The sequence below is a fragment of the Chlamydomonas reinhardtii genome, chromosome 1 (assembly GCF_000002595.2).
Source record: "Chlamydomonas reinhardtii strain CC-503 cw92 mt+ chromosome 1, whole genome shotgun sequence".
Lineage (NCBI taxonomy): Eukaryota > Viridiplantae > Chlorophyta > Chlorophyceae > Chlamydomonadales > Chlamydomonadaceae > Chlamydomonas > Chlamydomonas reinhardtii.
In genome coordinates this window covers 6,611,293-6,634,841 of record NC_057004.1, presented here as the reverse complement: position 1 = coordinate 6,634,841, position 23,549 = coordinate 6,611,293, and the positions used below count along the sequence as shown (strand labels likewise).

The 23,549-nt window shown below is 63.5% G+C and overlaps 3 protein-coding genes across 3 annotated transcripts; 1 reads left to right on the top strand and 2 right to left on the bottom strand.

Annotated features, from left to right (window-relative positions):
- The first annotated feature begins 66 nt into the window (after positions 1 to 66).
- On the top strand, positions 67 to 2,164 carry CHLRE_01g047450v5 (uncharacterized protein). The gene is made up of 5 exons (XM_001690160.2): positions 67 to 267; positions 389 to 706; positions 855 to 939; positions 1,154 to 1,236; positions 1,500 to 2,164. Exons 2-5 carry the CDS (start codon positions 664 to 666, stop codon positions 1,688 to 1,690), a joined length of 402 nt encoding a protein of 133 aa, XP_001690212.2. The 5' UTR covers positions 67 to 267; positions 389 to 663; the 3' UTR covers positions 1,691 to 2,164.
- A 10-nt stretch (positions 2,165 to 2,174) lies between these two features.
- Positions 2,175 to 11,096, bottom strand: CHLRE_01g047400v5 (uncharacterized protein). Its single transcript, XM_043058908.1, has 23 exons — positions 10,750 to 11,096; positions 10,542 to 10,665; positions 10,322 to 10,469; positions 9,788 to 10,139; positions 9,558 to 9,590; positions 9,206 to 9,309; positions 8,815 to 8,920; positions 8,626 to 8,674; positions 8,416 to 8,503; positions 8,009 to 8,178; positions 7,459 to 7,706; positions 7,237 to 7,341; positions 6,982 to 7,064; positions 6,661 to 6,787; positions 5,948 to 6,335; positions 5,602 to 5,824; positions 5,240 to 5,360; positions 4,992 to 5,039; positions 4,622 to 4,723; positions 4,237 to 4,410; positions 3,461 to 3,919; positions 3,037 to 3,273; positions 2,175 to 2,776 (listed from the first exon to the last, which is right to left on the bottom strand). Exons 1-23 carry the CDS (start codon positions 10,999 to 11,001, stop codon positions 2,636 to 2,638), a joined length of 3,882 nt encoding a protein of 1,293 aa, XP_042928822.1. The 5' UTR covers positions 11,002 to 11,096; the 3' UTR covers positions 2,175 to 2,635.
- Positions 11,097 to 16,912: 5,816 nt separating this feature from the next.
- CHLRE_01g047350v5 (uncharacterized protein) lies at positions 16,913 to 23,506 on the bottom strand. The gene is made up of 11 exons (XM_043058907.1): positions 23,325 to 23,506; positions 22,637 to 23,233; positions 22,309 to 22,396; positions 21,816 to 21,998; positions 21,087 to 21,568; positions 20,483 to 20,749; positions 20,025 to 20,355; positions 19,645 to 19,838; positions 18,970 to 19,489; positions 18,413 to 18,752; positions 16,913 to 18,171 (listed from the first exon to the last, which is right to left on the bottom strand). The coding sequence occupies exons 1-11, from the start codon at positions 23,409 to 23,411 to the stop codon at positions 17,622 to 17,624; spliced, it is 3,639 nt and encodes a 1,212-aa protein (XP_042928821.1). The 5' UTR covers positions 23,412 to 23,506; the 3' UTR covers positions 16,913 to 17,621.
- Between the last annotated feature and the right edge of the window lie 43 nt (positions 23,507 to 23,549).

Below are 23,549 nucleotides of genomic sequence, written 5' to 3'. Positions count from 1 at the left end.
TCTGCTGCCCTTTTCAGCTGCTGGCCATATTTCATCTATACAGTATAACATTTTGCCCATGGAGGCTATCCTGCTGCACTTTCCGTTCTAATCTAGGACCCAATCAAAAGACCCCCGCACTGGAATTTGCAGGCTCGTGCTTACAGTAAACCAAATATCCATCAACTTTCTATTGGCATCAGGCTCAAACTCTTCACTCGACGGGAAGCATGCTCCTATCGCAGAGAGTGCTAACAGCGCCGCAGGGTGTGCGGCGTGGCGCGGCAGGTGTGCATTGCAAAACATGTGCACTTGTGGGCGTAGGGAGAGGGGTAACAGCGGGCGGGCGCTGCGTGTCAGTCTTGAGAGTGCCCCTACCCGCCCGCCTGGAAACCTGTCCTGCTTGCAGCTGTGCGTGGGCACCTGCCCACGCCACCAGTGGTAGCGCCACCGTACGTTATCTCCTCACGCCATTACAGTGAAGGCAGCACCCTCGGTTTAGTCGCGCCTTCCTTTGCCCACGCCGTCTCATCCGCTGCGCGCCGCTTACAGCCCCAGCACCAGCCGCTGCTGCTCACACGCAGCTCTGCAACCAGCAGCAGCAGCAACAGCAGTGGAGGCAGCGGCAGTGCCAGCAAGGAGCTCCGATTCGCGATTCACCGCATCAGCGGCGACGGGGCGTGCATGTTCCGGGCAATCGTGCAAGGAGCGCAGTACGCCACGCGAGGTGAGTTGGCCGAGGTGGCGGCAGGCTGCTGGGCGCAACCACACCCCACCGGACTCAGGAACACTGTATGCTTTACGATTGGAATCTCACTCATAATGTGCACTTCGACGTTACGCCTGCCATTTCTGCGACGGCAAATGTGGCACAGGGAAGGCCATGCCTGCTGAGTCCGAAGGCACCGCTGCGCACAACCTGCGGCTAGCTGTGGTGGCTGAGCTGCGAAAGCGGAGAGAGTGAGTGTGCATGTGTCACATAGGGGTGGGGTGGCTCACACGATCTCACTCGCGTGGCGGGGAGTCGGGTTGCCCTGTTGGCATGAAGCTTGGGGATGTTCCGCGGTTGGGCGGTGCAGCGTGTAGCTGAGTCCTGATGCAACGGTCCACCAGGACCTTCTTCCTACACGAATCGCTAACAACGAGTCGTACGGCGTCATACACGTGCTCGCAGGGAGATTGAGCCCTTCCTGCCGGGCATTGCCCCGGACTTTGACGAGTACTGCAAAACCATGTCGCACCCCATGGCCTGGGGAGGTGAGTGCGCGGCGGGCGTGCGAGTCCGAGAGCGCGAATAGGCGACACGACACGACATGGCGCGGGCGTAGCCTCCGTGCACCCATGCCGGATTGCTGTGAAGTGCCGTGAGTCTGGTACAGCACCACTGCACCAGTAGCACCAGCACACACGACTCCCATTGATGTACATGCCACTGCTCGAACCCAGCATGCTGTACGCTGCAACGGCACGCCAAACACCCGTGGCACGCATACACGCGGCACGTGCACCCACGGCCGCAGGCGAGCCCGAGATGTTGATGGCCATGCACGTGCTGGGCCGCCCCATCACCGTGTACCACGTGTCGGACCGCGGCCTGGAGCCCATCGTCACGTACGGCGAGCAGCTGCTGGCGGCCCCCGGCGCCGCCGCGCCCGTGCACCTGCTGTGGAGCGGCGCGCACTACGACCTGCTGGTGCCCGCGGCGGCGTGAGGGCGGCAGGAGTGGGGGCAAGCAGCGGGGGCGGCAGTGAGGGGCAGTGAGGGGCAGTGCGGGGGCAGTGCGGGGGCAGTGCAGGGCGGTGGGGAGGGGCGGCATGTGGCAGTGAGCGGGCAGTGGTGGCGGCATGGGGGCAGCCAGCGTGCGGGGGCTGGCCGACTGAGGATGCAGCTGCAGCAGAGGGTGATTTGGGAGTCAGTTTGGCTGGTGTGGGCGCGTGCAAGGGCTGCGTGTGAGGGCGGGCAGAGGCGCGCGGGCGGCATAGCTTAGCTGCGGCAATCGGGGTCGTGCGGGGTTGCGGGGTTCGTGTGCTGTAGGGTTGGCGTGTATGGGTGCCACGCAGTGGTGCCCCTGGTGCCGCGCGCAGGCCTGCAGCGGCAGCTAGCTACACGGCCTAGTGCTCCGCGAGGACAACAAAGCACGCGAGCACTGAGGTAATGGAATCATGGCATGTAAAGTGAAGGAGTCCGTTCTCGTGGCATCCAGCTTCATAGAGCATCATCAAGCCCATTAACTGCCTATGTATCAGGTCACCTCCATGCACCTGACTACTGACTGCCCATGGACAGTCCTCTCCAGTTTCCACCGTGCAGCATCTCATGCCGCTTCATCGACAGTGGACTACAATGCGTTCCGCAACATTTACGGGGCTCATAACCTGAAAATATGGATGAAGCTCACAACGGCAGCTCACTCAAAAATTCGCTTGCCAAACATTCATCCTCATGGAAATTTGCTTGCCACACTCACCCCCAGCCCACCCTGCCTCTTTTGCGCCAGACCGCCATTCCTTAATGTCGAATGACCACCAACCCACACCATGCATGTAATAAAACCATTTGCTGCACCACCCACACCTGTACCTTCCACTCGGAGACCTCCCATCAATGCGCGCGCTCACACTTACAGCATCCCGCCAAGCTAGGGCCGCCCACCAACCTAGCGCCGCCGTGCCGCAGCCTTCTGCGCGTCCTCCGCCTCCTCCGCCAGCTCCAGCAGCTGCCCGAACAGCGTGCGCTCGCGGCCGCAGGTGCGGCACACAGGCCGGCCGCGCCACGTGACACGGGGCAGGTGCGACGCCTGTGTGTGTGCGGGGGTTACATGGTGTGTGCGGGGGGAGGGGGGGTCGGGGCAGGGGTAGCGGCAGGAGTTAAGCTGGTGACAAGGGGCCAATGCCGGTGACAGGTTTGAGGGCCCCCAGGTTCAGGGGGCCGACGCCGGCAACAGAACCACCAAGGCCTTTGTGGGCTTGAGCAAGGCCTTCGCATGCAATACACGCTCTCGCCACAAGCGCTCTCACCATACGCCCTCACCAGGTTCCTCGCAACACGCGCGCTCACCAGGTCTCTTGATAGCAGGGTGCAGGCGCACAAGGCGCAGCTACCCTGCTGCTCGGCGCGGCTCCCCAGGCATTGCGACTGCAGTGCCGCGCCGGAGGACGGCGTGGCCTGCGACTGCGACTGCGGCTGAGGCTGCGACTGGGAGGGCCCGGGGCTGGCGCCTGCTGCGCACATGGGCTGGCGGGGGGTGGCGGTGGGCTGTTGGCTGCTCGGCGTGCCCACGTCCATGCCCACCTCCTGCGTGCGCGGCAACCGTGGCATGCCGTGACTATGATTCTGGATGTGAGTGCAGACATAGGGAGGCGGATTGCAAATGTGGATCCAGGGCCCACTGCTGTACAGGGGCTGCGTAGGACGGATTGCGCCTGGGCGCGGCCGGGCAGCGATGCCTTCAACGCCGGGCTCCACCCAGTGCAGCACTCACCATGCCGCCATGCCGAGGGCGCTTGCCGTGAGCCGGCTGCTGGTCTTGCTGCTGGTGGCTGTCGCCCTGCTGAGACGGCCCACCGCCCCGCTTCCCCATCGCCGCATCGCACATGCCGTTGCCGCCAGGCCGCCCTGGCGGGCCCATTGCTCCGCTGGTGCTGCCTGCGTCAATGCGCGCCGTGGGCATGAGAGTAGTGCCGCCAGCCCCCTGCCCCGCAGCAGCAATCATCCGAGCAAAGCTGCTGGGACCAGTGCTTGCGCGTGGCGTCACCACGCTGTTGCTGCTGGGGTCGGGCTGCTGCTGCGTGCGCAGCAGCGGCAGACCCTGCGGCGAGTTGGGTGGTTGCTGCATGTGACTTGCGCCTGCAGCCGCAAGCTGTGGCGACGCTGCTGTTGCCGTCGCTGCTGCCGATGCAGGGCCCGCAGCGGGCGGCTGCGGTGGTGCAGCCGGCAAGACCTGTGCATCAGGGCGCGAGCGAGGACGTGGGCGAGTCAGGCAAGCCTCCTTTCGCTGCCGCGTTCCCTTGGCGGTACTTGAAGTGTCTTGCTTAGCGACACTCGTGTCTTCGCCTGGGGTGTAGCGGTGGCGACCTCGAACAAACGCAGTGGCACGCGGTCGCATACGCGGAGAGCTCCGCATTGCTACGGGGTGCAGCCCACGCCCGCACCAGCCTACCCATACCCGGGGCCTGTGCGGTGGGCCAGGGCGCAAGAGATTCCTCCCCACTCCCCAATCCACACGCAGCCGCCCAGTCGCCCACGTGCGGCACCCACCAGCTGCACGTGGCGGCGGTGCAGCCCCAGCGCCAGGCGGCTGAGGTCGCGGCTGAGCAGCAGCACCGTGTGCGGCCGGGTGGCGGCCACGTACACCGCGTTCAGCTCGTCCGACTGGGAGCCGCTGGAGCGCTGCCACAGCAGCCGCCGCCGCCCGTCCTCCGTGCCCGTCGCCTGTGCAGGTGCAGTTGTTGTAGACGTATGCACACCGCCCAAGGAGGGGTGCTTCAGAAGAAAGGCCGCTGGCGGTCTGGTGATTATGGTCTCCTTGAACCTTGGCGCAACGCTAAACAGCATACACAAACAGGTGTTGATGCGTAAACCCACACCCACACACCCACACCCACACCCACACACAACCTCACGCGTGTGTGCACTGACGCACCAGCTGTGCGCTGTAGTCGTCTGCCAGCTGCACGACCTGCGCCTCCCTGCCCTTCATCTTGTGCACCGTGGTCAGCACGTACTCGGCCGCCTCCTCGTCCACCTGCACGCATAGAGAGACACACACACACATTGTTCCGTTTCCGCAATTCACACACACACACACACACACACACACACACACACACACACACACACACACACACACACACACACACACACACACACACATATACACACACGGACACATCGCAGCGAACCGCAGGGTTCTGCACGCACGTCTGATGCCCATGGATTCAGGGGGCAGCCACGATCATTATAATTGCTCAGGCTTGGTTGGGCACGCCACTACCTAAGGGTATACGACTCACCAGCTTGCTCTCAAGGTTCCGGATCTCTTCCACCCTGTTGGTTCGCGCCTGCGCAGGAACACCGTACGTACACACCATACATGATTGACCAGGGCCCTGCTGAGGCTGCTTTGTGCTCCCATGCACAGCAGGCCCCCTCGCCTTGTGCACCCAGCGCCTTGGACGCCATGCCAGTGGCCTCCACGCATACCAGCACACACTCAGGAAAGCACGCACACGAGCACACGCATGCACACACACACACGCACCAGCTCGTACGCGGTGATCAGCTCCACCTCCGCGCCCGGCACCTCCAGCAGCTGCTGCAGCTGCGCCTCGTCCGCCAGCCCGTGCAGCTCGTGCTCCGTGCCGAAGTCGCGCCGGCCCGACCTGCGCGGGCACACAGCCGCATCGGGGGTGCGTGGAGTTGTAAATACCTGCCCAAACTAAACCAAGCCGGGGGAGGAAGCATGAGTTGCAGGCGCCGTTGAGGCCCATGCGCGACTCCGTCCTCGCACCCAGCGGCCCGCTCTGCACCCATCATGCTCCTTTAGCTCCGTCGTTGGTTTCACACGAACAAGTGATTCGGTGGCGAGGCCACCCGTGCGCTGCAAGTACGCCGGCATCTCACAGGAACGCCGCGACGTCTTGCACGCGCCCCACCAGCGCCTCCAGCTTGGACTTGAAGCTGCCGTGCACGGTGCGCCCCGCCGCCACCAGCTCCAGCGCCGCCCGCACCAGTGTGTGGTTGTACCGTGCAATGTAGCACAGCTGCAGCCGCTTGGCGCCGCCAGCCGTCAGCACGGCCGGCAGCGAGGCGGCGGCGGTCGGCGGCGGCAGCACGGCGACGCCGCCTGGACGGTGCGGGGGGTAACCGGGGTTGCGAGGTAGCGCGTGTGCTAGCGAGCATCGGCTCTCATGCCTTCCAGGGATGAGGGTCGTAGGCGAGGAGCAGGACACAAGCACGCAGTACTCACATATGGGCGTTACGCGCCACTCGGCCGGGAACGCCGCATCGGGCTGGCGACCGCGCAGCGGGCACTGCAGCAACCGCATCCCGCTGTACGGCCGCTGCTGCTGCAGTGCGTGCTGCAGCTGTGCCTGCAGCTGCTGTGTGCCTCCTGCCTGTGTGGACCCCAGCTGTGGCGTGCTTCCGTGCTGTGTGCCTCTCTGCCACGGTGCCTGCAGCTGCTGCGTGCCACCCTGCGTGCCGCCAGCCGCGCCGCCGTCCCCTCCTCGGCCGCCGCCGGTCTGGCGGGGCCGGCTGGGCCTCTCCAGCTCCCCCGGCAGCACCGAGTCCAGATCCCGGCCGTCCGGCACCGTCACGTACACCACGCCCGGGTGGAAGCCCGTGGGGCCAGCCGGCTGCAGAGCCAACACACGGCACATGCAACACAACAGGTGACAAGCATGGCAGATGTGCGCGGCAGCGGAAATGAGCACCGTAAGCGAGGCCTGGTCACGCCCATTTTCTGATCGTGGCATCGCGACTGCAAGATAAACACCTGGTTTGGCTATGTGCCTGTGGAAACCGACCCCGGCTATGTCCGGGCGATGACGTTGTTCGGCCTCAGACTGTGGAGGGGCTCAGCCCCTTTTCCCCGTGACCGGGGAACACTTGTCTGATCGTACAGCAAGCAGGAGCGTGGGCTGATGCATTGCGTGCACGGCGCTTACATCCGACACCTACCCGGCCGATGAGGTAGTCCAGGGCCCCAAATGCGGTCTTGACGAGACTGTTGACCAGGAAGGCGATCTCGGGGCCGAACCGGAACGTCTGAGACAGTGACCACTGCACCACCCGCTGCGGAATGGAGCTGCGGCACGGATACAAGCAGGACACAGCACCACACGTGTCAGACCGCCGTGAGAGCCCACTGACGAAGCGCTCGGAAGGCCTCCCAAATGAAATTGGGGGAGGCAGCCACCACGGGGGCCTGACGGTCCCGTTCCATACCGGTACTCTTCACGCCCAGCCACGCTTCCTGCACCTCGAAACATGTCTACTCACACGCGCTCCGTCATGGCCCCACACGCGTGGTTGAACGCGTACAGCTGCTGGAAGCGGTCACCCGCCAGCACCACTGGCGTACCCTGCATGCGGGGTATCGTGCTGCAGTGCGTGTACCGTACAAGGAAATAAAGGTATGCATACTGTTTCTTAACCTGCCACAGGCCGGGCAGCAAGAAGCCCAACAGCCAGGGCCATACCGTAAGCAGACCCTACTGACACGCTAATCCAAGCTGGATACGTACGCGCCCGCACCTGGTTGTACACCATCTGCATGGTGGCCGCGTTGAGGTCCTGTGCCTCGTCCACCAACAGCACCACGTCCGTCCAGATGCCCCAGGGAGGCGGAGGAGGCAGCTTCTGCAGGGTTCACGCAGCATAACACCAGGTTGTCCCAATCCACCATTCCCGCTCGGCAAGTAGAGACGACAAGGTGCGAGGGTGTTGCAGGCCACGTGCAGAACACGCCTTCCTCACCAGCCGCAGCCCCTGCAGCGCGCAGCGCTTGATGTAGCAGTTGAACGGCAGTGGCAGGCGCGTGGCGGCGCCGCTGGCTGTGCGGCGGCTGGCGACCTCCTGCCACAGCGCCTGCGCTGCCTCCACCACCTTGCGGCGGCTGTAGTCGGGGTGCGGCCCGATCCGAGCGAGATGCGCGATCTGGCGCTCCGGCACGCGGTCCAGCCGCCACATGACGACACTCACCTGCTCATCCATCTGCTGCAGGCCTGCAGCGCGCAGCACAGCGGGAAGGGGCATGAGGCGGAAGCGTACTGGGAGCTGCTGGCTCGCTCGACCTGTGAAAGGACCCTGGGCTGCATGTGCAGCGCTCAGCCATAATATCTATGCTAGCCACGAGCAGGCGTGGTGAGATACTCATTCACGCTCTCTAAAGAGACCGCAGCTGCGCCGTGCTTCCCTCTCCTTGCGTGCCGTAGCACAACCGCACCGCGACGTACGGCCCCGCACCCACGCCCCAGGCCTCCGCCCCAGCCCACACTCCCGCCTCATCAGGTGCCCCAGCTCTCACGCCTGGGGTCCTGCGGCAGGTGCCGGGCGTCCAGCTGCGGATCGGCGCTGGCCATGAAGCAATCCAGGGTGTCCCGCACCGCCCGGGCGGCACCAGCGCTGATGACCTTGTCGCGCTCCGCGCCCCAGCGCGCCGCCAGGAAGCCGCGCATGTGAGCCGTGGTCAGGGCTCTGCAGGCGGCCGGAGGATTGGCGGGCGGGTGGGTATGGAAGACGTGGACCGCGGTGCGATTTTACCAGCCATCCCATCACTATCCTCACTGCAAGATCTGCCTGCCCCTCACCCCACATGAACACTACATGAATTTGGCAAGCGGGTGCAACAGCATGTGGCACACACGTGATGTGGGTCGTGCAGCGCAATGGTGATATCCATGTGCTTTGGCGGTAAGGGGAAACTGGACATACCTTGGCTTATCCTCAAGTGCCTGGATTTCACGGGCAAAGCCATGCGTGGTAGAGACCTTGTAGTTTTTTACGCGAGGGCACTTGCCAGCTGCAAAGCAGAACGAAAGCGGGAACGGAGGAACAAGAATACAGCTTCAAAGATTTGATAATGGAGGTAGTATCTTTTGACGTACTGACACAGACCGTCACCGTTATGGGTGTGGCGCGCACCGTTGTAGTCCGCAAGCAGGTCCGCATCCATGGACACCGCATTGGAGTCCTATACACCAAACACAGGGCCGCACGACGTGTGGCACGAGAAGCTTCAGCTTGCGTACACCTTGAGCTAGCGTGGATGGCTTCAAGTCATGCAATTAGCTGGTGCGGTAGCCACGTCAGAGAACCCGTGGCGGCTCTCACCCTTATGTCCTTGTTGAAGGAAAGGACGTAGAAGTAGGTTCTGCGGTGCATCTGGACGAGGATGCGCAGCTGCGTGGTCTTCGCCGACCCCGCCCATGCCTGTAGCCTGACGGTGGCAACGCATGGGAGTGAGATGCACGGGGCAGTGGGCGAGGGGAGGCCATTACGGACGAAGACCATGCGCAGCGTCAAGGACGCAAGCTTTGATGTGTTGATGCGCCATCAGCAAGGCACTGACCCAGTTCGCAATTACCCCGCCAAACTGGTTGACCAGTATGCATGCCGCCATGTGCACCCGCCCTCGCGGCACGGCAGGATGCGACAGCAGCAGCAGCAGCAGCAGCAGCAGCAGCAGCAGCTCGGCTACATGCCCTACCAGCCCATCACTCACATGTTTGTGATGGGCTCGCCAGTCACGAGGTCGCGGAAGCTGAGGCGAGCAGCATCAATCTGCTCTTGCGTCAGCAGCAGCCCGCCGGGGCCCCAAACGGCCTCCTACACGCCAACGGAATTGGGATGAAGATACTTGTATGCCTTTTGACTTGGATCAAATCCACTAGCAGGGAACATGGTCCGGGCCGTTGCAAGCGCCATTGCAAACAAATTTCAAGATGAAACATGCAACTCGCTGCCGCATTCATACACACACACACACACACACACGCGCGCACACACACACACACGCACGCACACACACACACACACACACACACACACACACACACACACACACACACACACACCTGCTGCTGGCGAAGGCGGTCGCGCTCCTCCAGCTGCGGCCATGAAAGCAAGGAGACTTATGAACACATTGCGCCGGGTGCACGTGCACGTCACAGCTCCACCGCAACGCAGCAAGCCCCATGTCCAACCTCCAGCGTTGCAACCCACATGCACCTGCATCCCCCACACCTGCAAATATCATGCATCTGCAACCTACATGCACTCGCACCCCCCTGCGCCGACACCTCACCATCAGCGCCTGCTCCACGGCCTCCAGCACGGGCTGGACCTCCTCGCCGCACTCGGCATGCCGCAGCAGCACCGCGGCCTCCTTAAGCACGTCCCGCCAGCTGGCTAGAGGGCCGCCGGGGCAGCCCGCCGTGCCGCCCGCTGGAGGCGACCCGCCGCCTCCTGCTGCTGCTGCTGCTCCTCCTCCTCCTCCTTCCGGGTCGCCACCGCCGCCTGCTCCTCCTCCTGCTGCTGCTTGTCCTCCTCCTCCTCCTCCTCCTCCTGCTGCTGCTGCTGCTGCTGCTGCTGCATGAGACGGCGGGCCGGCAGCGCCCAGCAGGCGCGCGGACTTCTTTGCGTGCACCAGCAGCTCCCTGCTGGCACAACAGGGAACAGCACGCGGGTGAGCGAGAGATGCGATAGTGATGAAGGAGTGGCACACTTGGGACTGCGGTTCGGGCAAGCGCTAGACATGCATGCCAGCTGGAAGGCGCCGCACATGCTGAAATGACATGCCTGACAAGCATGCCCATTTGGGTTGCCTTGCCCCACTCACATAAGGAAGCCTGCCGCCCCCCGCCCCGCGGTGGACGCCGTGAGGAGCAGCGCCGTGAAGATCAGCGCGGCGGTCCGGGGCTGATCCGCGGGTGGCGGTGTGGGCAGCAATCGCATGGCGTCCATAAGGCAAGTAGCAAGGGCAGCATCTGCAGCACACCAGCGTGTCAACAAGGAAACTTTCGACGCGCTCATTGCTTCCTACAACGGACGGGACGCACCTGCCTCGCCAAGCGCCCTGCACACGATGTCCCGTGCCTTCTCTTCCAACAGGAACGCCCACGTGTTTCCTTGCCTCTCATTCACCCGCGCGGCCGCGGACACCAGGTTTAGTCGGTGTTTGGCCTGTTGAGCGTGCGGCGCGATTGGGCATACCGGCAAGATTGTCGCCGGCGAAAGGGCGCGCTTTGGCAAAGCCCCCGGCTGTACCTTGGGTAGAGCCTTTTGTGTGGCAGCAGCCGCAGGTGTTGCCGGCGAGCGACAAGTTTGGCTTGCGCTGTTCTCGCCAGCCACTGCCACCAGCTTGAAGCAGTCGGCGAAGCCGAGGTCGCTGTTGCTCGCACAGCATGGCTGCCGAGGACCGCCCTGAACCAGACCGTGCCGCGACAGCTGCTCCCGCGCTGATGGAGTGTAAACTGTAAGAGCATCAAACCATCCATCCTCAAAGTCGTCGCTTTGCATTTATTGCGCAGTCCTACGCAGCTTTGCAGGTCAGTCAGTCAGCTGTCTTTCCGCTTTGACGCTTCGTGGCGAAATGTTTTGACCTTCAATTTTAATACTAAAGAGGCGTATCAGTATGCACCGTGGATACATTCAGACCGGTCACCTCCTCGGCACCATCCTCCCCTTCCCCTCAGGCCCTGTTTGGCCCCCAGTGCTTCCCTCTATACGTCTGGCATCAAATACGGGTCGCATTACCTCAAGGATTTCCGCACGGGAGTCCCTGGAGGAACTGGAACACTGTGGTTTTTAAGGACATCCGTTAATTTGCAGTCCTCCATGTCCCAGGTCCCAGGTCCTGGCCTGCATAGTATGTGCGCCGTTTCCTAGGCATGCGGCGGGGTGTGCTGTGGCTACTGCTGTATGTTTCACTCGACTGCCGAAGTGGCTGGAGGCCATGGAACCGGCCACGGGAACCGGCCCTGTGTGACTCTTCACTGTGTGTGACAACGCGCTTCCGCAGGGCACGATGAGCGGCGCCTCCTGCCCCACGCATCCGTGCGACAGGTGGCCCCTTCTTTCGACGCTCTAGGTGCAACACGCCCCCCCCACACACACACACCAGTTTTCTGCCAGTTCGACAGCGGCAAGCACGGGCACGCAGGTAGTTCCCAACCCTTCGGATCCAGTCCCGATCCGATGTGGTACGACCGTGCGGTGCTGCGCGCGCACAGAGCCGTTTACGCATACATTATTTTGATAGGACATTGATGTAAAGCCGCAGGAATGACATGCAGCCGGTTTGGCGAAAGGCTGACCTAAGCGCCATTTCCATAGTCGCGACGCCAGAAGCACCACTGTGCTGGCGCGATGTATGATATTGTATAAGCTCTATTCATTACGCGGGATGGCAGGTACAAGGGCACAGTCCGCCTCCAGTCGCGCCGACATTTGGGACCTTCGGGCGCGGAGTTCGCCGCTGCTCGCTGGAAACAAAGAATGAGGTATACGTACTACGCATAGTAGCCCAAAACATGGAGCATAATGAGTCGGCTACATCTTGGTGCACCAGCCTTGCCACTTGTGACGGCGCTGGCTTGCCTAGGGTTGCCCCCTGGACCCTGGTGCATACACGCGACGCTTGCCGGAGTTAGTAGCCATGGCATGACGAGTTGTCGAGCGCGATGCCAGAGGATGTGCAAAAGGTTGCGTGCCACGGACGTGTGTGTATGACCTCGTGACGGTGGTCTAGACCGGCAGGACCTCGAAAGGGGCTGCGTTCATGTGAGGCACGTAGCAGTGAATCCATCTCAGTAGTCCCAAGCCTATGTACTGGCATGCACGTACTCTCCTCACGTTTGCCCACTTCAAACGCGTGTCCTCTTCCAGTCCTGTACGCCACCACTCCCCTTTGCCACTGCTTCCCTCCACCGCCCCATTTCCCATACTTATACCGCGACCAGAGTCCCCATCCCTCCGTGCCGAGCGCCCAGGTGATGCGTTGGGGCCCCTGGATGTGCGCAAAACGCGTGCGTCTTCCAGTTCTTGTGACACATCTGCGCGCTGTTGCACGCCCAATGTGGGGCTCGAACCCACGACCACAAGGTTAAGAGCCTTGCGCTCTACCGACTGAGCTAACCGGGCACGAAGAGATGCAGACACAGACACACACAGCCTCCACACACACACCAGCACCACACCTGAACACACATCGGCAACCCCGCGTCCCCGGGCGCTCGTAACGGTCACTGCCAGGCGCCTCGCCCACCAGATAACCCAGGCCCGCCGCTGCCTCTACTGCCCCAGCCCCTTGCACGTGCCCACCTCGCGCCCAGCCTCCTGCACCGCCCACAGCAATTCCGCTCCCACTGACATACATACCGCAGCCGCCACAGCCCAAGGGAGGTGGTACGGATGGCAAGTTCATGCTCACAGCTATGTTGCCCAGCTGTCGACGAGCCTGAGGTATCTGGCGGACGAGGCGCCTGGCAGTGACCGTTACAAGCGCCTGCTGGGGACGCGGCGCTGCCACAGTGTGTTCAGGTGTGGTGCTGGTGTGTGTGTGGAGGCTGTGTGGGTCCTTGCCTGCATCCCTTCGTGCCCGGTTAGCTCAGTCGGTAGAGCGCAAGGCTCTTAACCTTGTGGTCGTGGGTTCGAGCCCCACATTGGGCGTGCATCAGCGCGCAGATGTGTCACAAGAACTGGAAGACGCACGCGTTTTGCGCACATCCAGGGGCCCCAACGCATCACCTGGGCGCTCGGCACGGAGGGCACAGATCCGCAATGCCAGGAGCGGACGAGAGGGGAGCGAAGGAGACGGGGTAGGAGGAGAGGAGATGGGCGGTGGCGGACGTACACAGAAAGCAAAGGAGGCGAGCACGGAAGTACTGGAGGTGCGTGCTTGTTCATCCGAAGGGATTGCCACGCACCTTTTCCATTATGGGGGAATTTCCTGGCTCTCCAAGGGTCAGGCATGCAGGCGCACCGCAGGTGCTGCCCTGACACTCGTACAAAATACGCGCCTGGGATCCTGAACGAGACCAGCGGGCCAGGTGAAGCAATCAAGTTGCACTGCTACGTACGGCTAACTGGTGTTCTCCAGGTTGGTTTCGGGCGCATCCTTTCTGGTAGTCCCAACGCCAGCCCGGCCGGCGTCGTCCATCCCAGCCGTCCCAATACAGCAGCCACCTTCCGTCAGCCAGCCATGGGCGCGACCGTCCACAGCGTTTACCGTCGGTTACGAGGTAACATGTGAATTCGCAACTTGCGCTACTGACTGCCTACTCTCGTGCCGCCTGCAAGCCCACTCCGCCTTCCGCTCTGGTCTACGTACGCATTAGTTCCGCAACACTAATTAGTAACTGCATTTCTTCGTCAGTGGGCGTAGCACGCGCCCAAGCCCCAAGGCAAGCCAACTAGGCGACATGCGGGCGGTGGGAAGGAACGGAGAGACATTCATGCTGAGTCACGCGGCAACGGACCAGACAGAGGATTGTAGCTTTACCTTTACGCTCGTTCCCCGGCACGTGCACTATAACAACGGGAAACCGCGTCTGGGCGCGTCTGACCTGTGAGACGCGGTGTCAGACGCGCCGAGACGCTGCGCGTTAAGGGGGAAACGCGGGGGAGACGCGGGAGAGACGCGATGGGGACGCAACCAGAAACAGTGAAGCGGGGCACCATTGCAGATAGCGCGTTTCACTGCGTCTGCGAGACGCAATGGAACGCGAGTCGTGACGCGGTACAATTGCATGGAGAGCGCGTCTTAGCTAACGCGATGCGTCACACCAGACGCTAGCCTGATACCCTAGACGCGCCGCGTCTCACACACACGCGATGCACAAGACGCACTGCGTCTTGAGACGCGATTCGAAAACAGAAACACGCGTGCACATTGTTGGCGGGACATTTGGTCACCTTGAGGCGGCCACAGCGCACTGAGTGCAAGCCACCCACGTCTGTGCACAACCCTTGAGTGCATGCAGACGCTGCGTGTAAGAGTTCGCCCGCGCTGCAGAGTGCAGAGCATCGGCTGCACCGCATTACATGAGCGCGCTCTGCAAGTTTAGCTGTACATGATGGCTGTGGCTACTCCTCACCCCCGCATCCACCTGGGAATGCGACCGGCCGACCGCCGTCGCGGTCGCGGCGGATGTGAAGTCAGGCACGGGCATGTACGGCATGGGCTCCGGCCTGGGATCAGGTGGGCCCCAGCGTCCAGGGGCATTGGCATGGGCCGGCGCTTGTTCCGTAGGAATGGACAGTGGAAGGGGCAGGTTGGCGTAGTCCCGTAACGTGTAGATTACTCATTACTCCCAGACCCCAACAATTAATTTGCACCGTCAAGGCAAGAGTGCGCGGCTGGTATAGTGCTGGAGTTACTGTACTGAGACATAAGAGAAAAGCGCCGGCTTCGAGCTGGTCAGTCTATGCTGCAGATGTAGGCATGCGGCGGCCGCTCAGCTGCTCAGGACGGGGCGATGTCCTGCTGCGAGGTGAGGAGGTGCTGCTGGCTAGTGCTGGTGGGGGCGATGGCATGGGCGTGGTGTGCGATGGCACCAGGTGCATGCTTGCAGCCTCACCCAGGACGGCAGAGGCACGGACGTGGGAGATGCGGTCACAGCAATGGTGGCATGAGTCGCCGTAGCATCGCCCAGATTGAGCAAACACCGGCATTCCGGAATCGGGACTTCATACGAGTGTCAGGGCAGCACCGTGGGGCAGCACGTGCGGTGCGTGCGTCTGCATGCCTGACCCTTGGAGAGCCAGGAAATTCCCCCATAATCGAAAAGGTGCGTGGCAATCCCTTCGGATGAACAAGCACGCACCTCCAGTACTTCCGTGCTCGCCTCCTTTGCTTTCTATGTACGTCCGCCACCGCCCACCTCCTCTCCTCCTACCCCCTCTCCTCCTCTCCCCTCTCGTCCGCTCCTGGCATTGCGGGTCTGTGCCCTCCGTGCCGAGTGCCCAGGTGGTTCGTGGGGCCCCTGGATGTGCGCAAAACGCGTGCGTCTTCCAGTTCTTGTGACACATCTGCGCGCTGATGCACGCCCAATGTGGGGCTCGAACCCACGACCACAAGGTTAAGAGCCTTGCGCTCTACCGACTGAGCTAACCGGGCACGAAGGGATGCAGGCAAGGACCCACACAGCCCACACGGACTCACGAGCACCACACCTGAACACACTGTGGCAGCCCCGCGTCCCCAGCAGGCGCTTGTAACGGTCACTGCCAGGCGCCTCGTCCGCCAGATACCTCAGGCTCGTCGACAGCTGGGCAACATAGCTGTGAGCATGCACTTGCCATCCGTACCACCTCCCTTCGGCTGTGGCGGCTGCGGTATGTATGTCAGTGGGAGCGGAATTGCTGTGGGCGGTGCAGGAGGCTGGGCGCGAGGTGGGCACGTGCAAGGGGCTGGGGCAGTAGAGGCAGCGGCGGGCCTGGGTTATCTGGTGGGCGAGGCGCCTGGCAGTGACCGTTACGAGCGCCCGGGGACGCGGGGTTGCCGATGTGTGTTCAGGTGTGGTGCTGGTGTGTGTGTGGAGGCTGTGTGTGTCTGTGTCTGCATCTCTTCGTGTCCGGTTAGCTCAGTCGGTAGAGCGCAAGGCTCTTAACCTTGTGGTCGTGGGTTCGAGCCCCACATTGGGCGTGCAACAGCGCGCAGATGTGTCACAAGAACTGGAAGACGCACGCGTTTTGCGCACATCCAGGGGCCCCAACGCATCACCTGGGCGCTCGGCACGGAGGGATGGGGACTCTGGTCGCGGTATAAGTATGGGAAATGGGGCGGTGGAGGGAAGCAGTGGCGAAGGGGAGTGGTGGCGTACAGGACTGGAAGAGGACACGCGTTTGAAGTGGGCAAACGTGAGGAGAGTACGTGCATGCCAGTACATAGGCTTGGGACTACTGAGATGGATTCACTGCTACGTGCCTCACATGAACGCAGCCCCTTTCGAGGTCCTGCCGGTCTAGACCACCGTCACGAGGTCATACACACACGTCCGTGGCACGCAACCTTTTGCACATCCTCTGGCATCGCGCTCGACAACTCGTCATGCCATGGCTACTAACTCCGGCAAGCGTCGCGTGTATGCACCAGGGTCCAGGGGGCAACCCTAGGCAAGCCAGCGCCGTCACAAGTGGCAAGGCTGGTGCACCAAGATGTAGCCGACTCATTATGCTCCATGTTTTGGGCTACTATGCGTAGTACGTATACCTCATTCTTTGTTTCCAGCGAGCAGCGGCGAACTCCGCGCCCGAAGGTCCCAAATGTCGGCGCGACTGGAGGCGGACTGTGCCCTTGTACCTGCCATCCCGCGTAATGAATAGAGCTTATACAATATCATACATCGCGCCAGCACAGTGGTGCTTCTGGCGTCGCGACTATGGAAATGGCGCTTAGGTCAGCCTTTCGCCAAACCGGCTGCATGTCATTCCTGCGGCTTTACATCAATGTCCTATCAAGATAATGTATGCGTAAACGGCTCTGTGCGCGCGCAGCACCGCACGGTCGTACCACATCGGATCGGAACTGGATCCGAAGGCTTGGGAACTACCTGCGCGTCCGTGCTTGCCGAGTTGCCGCTGTCGAACTAGCAGAAAGCGCGAACTGGCAGAAGCTGTTGGGGCGTGTTGCACCTAGAGCGTCGAAAGAAGGGGCCACCTGTCGCACGGAGCTGGGGCCTCGCGGGCTCGGGGCGCTTATGGTTGACATTGGGTCGTCCCTGGGTTTACACCTCCGACGCACTGCAGCCACCGCCATTCATAGGCAACTGATCGCCCCTGCGATCCACACAGAAAGCAATACACGCATTGCACACAGCGCATGCGCCTTATCACCACTGTCATCACCTCAGGCGCCTTACGGGATGCGTCCATTTGCCCCACCACCACACCTGCATGCACGCACCGCTCATGCCGCACCCTGCAGCACAACACCTGCCATCGCTGCCACCCACAACGTCGCGGCTCAATAACAAGGCTTCATCATTTGGCTCTCAGTCTTATGACAAAATTACGCCGTCCCACCCATGCATCATCCAAACAACACTGCTCGCTTCTCCCACTAGCTGCAATCGCCACCCACCACGCGCACTACCGGTACGAAATGCTTTCCACAATGCCCAGCTCTAGTTGTACATTCAGTGCGGCAGCGGCCCGAACCGGCGCGCGATGTACTGGACCGAGAAGCGATCCGCCCAAGGTGCCGCCACGCCCCACACGGCCGCCAGGCTCTCCCGCGCCGCCTGCTCCTCCGCTAGCTGCTCAGCCACACAGCGGTGCTCGACGCAGTAGCAGCTCGGGGCCGGCCGCGGAGCCGAGGCTGCTGTAGCCGTGCCTTGGGAGGCGCCGAACTGTGAAAGCGATGGCCGCTTTTGCGAATGCAAGTCTAGCGTGACTCCCTCGCCGCCTGCACCCTGCAACATCACTGGCCCCGCTGCTGCTGTTGCGGACTCTGTCCCGGACCGCAGCGAGACCGTTGCCGTGCTACCGTCTTCGCCCTGCCCTCTTGCTGCTGGACCCTTGCCCTTGGGCTTGCATCCCTGTTCCTGCTGCGCAGCTGCAGCTGCCGCAGCTGCGGCGGCAGCGGGTGACGGTGCCAGGGCAGGCGCGGCCGCCGCAGCGCGGCAGCAGCAAGGGCTGACCGAATGAATCCAGGCCTTGGGGTTCCTGCTGCTCCGAAATAACCACCTATAGGAGTTGAAGGGAGCAGCATTCGCCAGGGGCCAAAACAAAAAGGAGAAAGAAACTGCGCGAGCCATGCTACCGTGCTTGCATAAAGCGCTTGCTGAAGACCGTACTCATACCGTGTCCTGCCTGCATGGCAAATGCGGAAATGCCCACATCCAGGGCCGGCCGCAGCCCCCGCTCAATGCTTGCATATGCTTTACACGCAGTGTGCCAACCCTGTTCCTTATCTTGCCGCACCCACATGGCTGATTTTATTCCGTCCTCGGCGTCCTCTGGAGCCATCATCGTGAGCTGCGCTGCCACCGCCTCGTCACTCATGGCTTCAACCTCTGCCAGCGCCGCCGCCGCCGCCGCGCGCTTCTCCTCCCGCTCCGGCCCCTCCGGGGCCGCGGCGGCCGCCGCCGCGCTGCGCGCCGCGCGCTTGGCCAGCAGCCGCCGCGCCACGGCCGCCGCCACGTCGGCGCGTGACAGCAGCTGCGGCACGACATCTGACACGTGGAAGTCCACCGCTGACAGCGGCACGTCGGAGCGGCGTAGCGGGCCCACAGAGGCAGTGCTGGCCAGAGCCGCGGGCACAGGCACTGCATGCGGCCAAGCGTGATGGTATTAATCCGGGCAGAGTGGTGAGGAGCAGGAGGATTGCGGCGAACGGGTGCAGAGTGTTCAGGCAGTGGCAAGTACAGCATCCCCACACAGCGACTAGGACTGACAACCGAGGAGCTTGCCGTAAGCTTTGATACGGCAGCTCTCCTCCTGCCGCTTGCGCCCGACTACAGCCGCCGTGAACTTGTATCGTACCTGTGTCGTACAGCTGGTGCAGGTACGACAGCCAGGCGCTAGGCCTACTGCTGCTGGCGGCGCCGCCCCCGCCACTGCCCTGCATGGGGCTGCAGCCGCTGGCGCCGCTCCTATCACCGCCAGTGCCGTTGCCACCGCCCCCGCTACTGCCACTGCCACCGCCACCGCTACTGCTGCCGTACGCCAGCTCGGCGTCTGGGTCGCGCCAGCGGGGCCGCACCAGCGCCTCGGCCCCTGCCGGCTGCTGCTGCGTGTGGTGCTGCTGCGCCGGCATGTGATGGTCGTCGTGCTGTGGGCGCTGCCACGGCGCGGCGGAGGGCGCGGCGTGCCACTGCGCCGGCTGCCGCTGCCACTGCGTCTGCGCCGGGTGCTGCGGCTGCTGCGTGCTGCAAGACTGGTGCTGGTGGTGCTGCAGGCTAGACTGCAGGGAGCGCTGCTCGCGCCGCTGCTGCACCATGAGCGCGGCTGCGGGCACAAAACCGGCGCAGGCGGCGGCGGGTGGCGGCTGGTCCCCATCGCCCTGCACAGGAGACCAGCAGAGGTTACAAGAGTACAGGCGAGTCCGGAGGACCATAGGGACAGGCAGCCACACATGCAAGAGTGCAGCTGCTAGGCCGCACTCCTAGGCCGGTCACCCGCCAGCCGCTCGAGCAAGCACGTGCCGTACGCACCCACCTGCAGCCGGACTGCGAAGTAGGCGTCGGAGGCCCGGTCAGATGCGGGCCCAGGCGCGGGCTGCGTCAGCGCCCAGGGGTGCTGCTGGCTCGCCGCAGCGAAGTAGGGCTGCTGCTGCTGCGGCGGTGCCGCCGGCGCAGTGGCTGCTGCCAGCTCTGGGGCCGCAGCTGGCGACGGAGCAACAGGTGGCGGCGCTGCATGGCAACCGTAAGCAGCAGGCAAGTGTTGATTCCTCTTGCATTGGGATCCTGCTCCCATAACCTAAACACACACGATATGAGCGCCCTGTGGTGTGCTTTCCATCCTAAGTTCCCATGTGACCTACTAAATCAAGCATCCCCACCCCACCACACACCACACAAAGCCCCACACGCCCGCACCTGCCTCGCCCAGAAACCGGGCCGCCCAGTACCCGGCAAAGCCCCGCAGCAGCTGCACGTCACACGCCATGCCGCCGTACGCCGCACGCAGCAGCAGCGCCTTGACTAACCCAGCCTCCTGGGGACCCAGACCCCCGGGGCTGCTACTGCCGCCGCCGGCGCCACTGCAGCCGCCTCCGCCGCCTCCGCCACCAGCGCCTCCGCCTCCGCCGCCGCCGCCGACACTGCCGTCCGCGTGGCCGACCATTCCGCGGCAGCTGTCGGCACCAGCGGCACCGGCACCGGCAGGGCTGGCAGCCAGCTCGTCAACCTCAAACAGCGATCTGGGGATCTGCACACAAGTGCGGGCGGCGGCGTCAGCGTCGCACGCGGCAAACAGCAAAGCATGCATGCCCGCCATCCATCTGCATTCCCGCCCTCTGCCTTGGGAAGGATACATGTCCTGCTGCAGCTCTTACCTTGGCCTCGGCGCCGCCCGCTGCCGCACCCGCCCCACAGCCCTCCTCGTCACCCTCCTCCTCGTCCACAAACAGCTCCTCCTCCGCCTCCACCGCCTCCGCCGCGTCCTCCTCTGCCCCTCCCGCCCCTCCCCCTGCCGCGCCAGCCGCTGCCAGCCTGCCCCAGGGCGTGCGCGGCAGAGCGTCCCGAACGCCCACCGCCGCCAACTGGTAGGTCAGCGCCAGCAGCGCGTCCACGTGGCTGCGACCCAACACGTAGCCCTTGGCCTGCGCGCCGCGGGCAGGTGTGTGTGTGACATAAGGCACAGGGGAAAGAGACGGGCAGGATTGTGTGTTTTCGTGTGCACGTGTTGGTCACAACGGGATGCAGTACGTGGAATGCAATGAAGGCCCCGGAGGTGGAGGAGCGACAAGGGTTAGGCCGTCGTAGCAAGGGAGACGTTTACAGGATTTGCATTTCATCGCGTACGGAAGAGCAGGTCAACTTTGCCAACGTCAAGAGCAGCCCCCAGCCCCCAACTGATTATCCCCACACCCGCCGCACCTGCACCCGCACCCGCACCCGCACCCGCACCCGCACCCGCACCCGCGCCCGCACCCGCACCTGCGCCGCCATGAGCCACACCACCAGCTGCAGCCCCGGGTGCAGCAGGCTGTCCTCCACACAGATGATCGACAGCCGCCGCAGCAGCTGCTGGGGGCCGCCGCCGCCGCCGTACGAACCAGACGCCGCCGCCGCCCAGGCACTGCTGAACCGCCCACCGCCTCGGCCGCCACCGCCTGCTCCGGCTGCGGCCCCAGCACCAGCTCCGGTCCTTCCCCCTCCCCGTCCCCGACCGCTGCCTAGTTGTGCCTGCGTCTGGGTCTGTGAGAATGGCGCCGCCTGGGTGCCGCCTCTTGCCCCTCCTCCACCTCCGCCTCCGCCTGCACCGCCGGCGCCGTCATCCTCCTTCATCAGGTGCAGCGCCGCCCGCACCGCGCAGCCGCCGCGGCCTAGCCGCACCGCCTTCTGCAGCCCGCTCTTGAGCGCGGAGGGGCCGGCGCGCCAGCGGCCCTCGGGCGGCAGGGCATTGCTGGGCAGGTCCGCTGCGTGCGGTCATCGGGGTGGTGGTTGGGTGGTAGTTGGGTGGTGGTGGACGGGATATGGGCGCAGCGTGTGCGGCAGTGCAGTCTTCATGGTTGCAGTGGGGGAGACATGACGTGGCGCGACGTTGGCCCACCCGCCTGACAATGGGGCAGCAACATGCGTGGGCGGTGAAATTCGGTGCCGCCAGACCTCACCGCAGCCTTCGAGGTGCGTGCCACCCACCCACCCGCCCGCCCACATCCTCACCTGCGCTCCAGCTGACCTCGCCACCCTCGCCCGGCCGCACGTTGGTCATCAGGCACACCGACTCCTTGCCGCCGCCCGACAGACCCACGCCTCCTCCCCCTCCTCCTCCTCCTCGTCCCACAGGCATGGTGGCGGTCCACACACACCTGGCGGCGAGCTGCTGCTGCGCCGGCGTGGCCGTGCCTGCATGTGCGCAGCAGCCGCATTCCAGCCACATTCACACACCAGCCCGGCATCGCCAAACGGAGCACCTGAGCACCATCAAGGGCTCGTGTGCCACGCAGCAATGGGCTCAATCCATAACCCGGAATGACCCCAAAGCCCCCAGCTGCAGTTCCCTGCGACCTGTGACCCACCAAACATGCGCGCGCATACGCGCGATACGATGAGCCGCGTAGCGCCTAGACATGCCAGCCACGTTGCCCTGCAGCCCCCCAGTTTCTTGCTGTGGACTGATGGCGACAGGCCCCTTCTCCATCCCTTCGCCACGCACCTTTGGCCCACCAGTACCCCAGCCAGGCGCCTGCGGGTGTTCGCTCCAGGAAGAAGTTCTGAGTCAGCGCCGCCGCTCGCAGCTGGCTCTGCAGGCAGGAAGCAGGGAGGGAGGAAGCAGGGAGCCAGGGGAGGGAGCCAAGGGTAGGAGAGCGGTAGGCAGGGGAGGGAGGAACTGGGGATTGGGATGTAGGGTTGGAAGGCGAGGTCGGGTTTAGAAAGGGTCAGGCTACGAGGCGAGGACCGGCCTTGGGGTCCAGATTTCGCCACCACCATACGCAAGCAGACCAGCCCCGAACCTGCCCAGAAACCCCAGATGCGGCACGCACCCGACGCATGACTTCAAATGCGTTCACTCCTGGCAGCTTTGCCGGCTCAGCCGGCCCAGCTGTCGCGGCTGCCTCCGAGGCGAGCGGCTGCTGCTGCACCACCCTGAGCGGCCGGCGCGGCATGGCGGCACCCGCCCGCTCCACCTCCACCTCCACCACCTCCACCAGATCGTCATCATCACCGTCATCTATATCAATGGTATATGGGTCTCCTTTACCCTGTGCGGGAGCGGCTGCTGCCGGTGCTGTGTCTGGAGTCCCCGATGCGCTCGGCGGCACCCCGCCTGGATCTCCCCCGGACCCCGCCTGTGCCTGCTCCCTTCCCGCCACAGCCTGTCGCTGTGCGCTAGCTTCATTTGGGCTTTCCCTTTCTGAAGCGACCTGTATGCTGCCTTCCGGCTGTTCAGATATTTGTCGGGGCTTGAGAGCTGTTGCTGGCGTCTGGAGAGGTGAAGATGACGGCTGCAGGGCAGGTGCTGTCGCCGCAGGCGTCGGCGCCTGCTGTGACGCGCGCGGCGTTGCCAGGCACTGGCTCACGTGGGCCTCCGCGGCCCAGGCCGGCACAGTGCGCTGGCACAGCGGGCAGGTGGTGTAGGCCTGCAGGCGAGATTGCCGGCACGACACGGGCGCGCATGACACGAGCGCGCGCGCAACTCGACGTGGTGCGGATGGTGAGAGCAACGCCCACCTTGGCCCCCGGTGTCCTGCTAGCCGCGGCAGCCTTTTTGGATGAGCTGGCTCCACCCTTTCCCAGCACTTCAAACACGTTCTTCATGTTTGCGTTCACGTCCTGGCCGCTACATAGCGGTGAAGGAAATTCGCGGAAGGAGGTCGGGGAAAAGCATGCAAGCCATTCTTATTGATACTTTCAGGATAGTTTAATGCAAAACACAACGCCAACGAGCGACCTGAA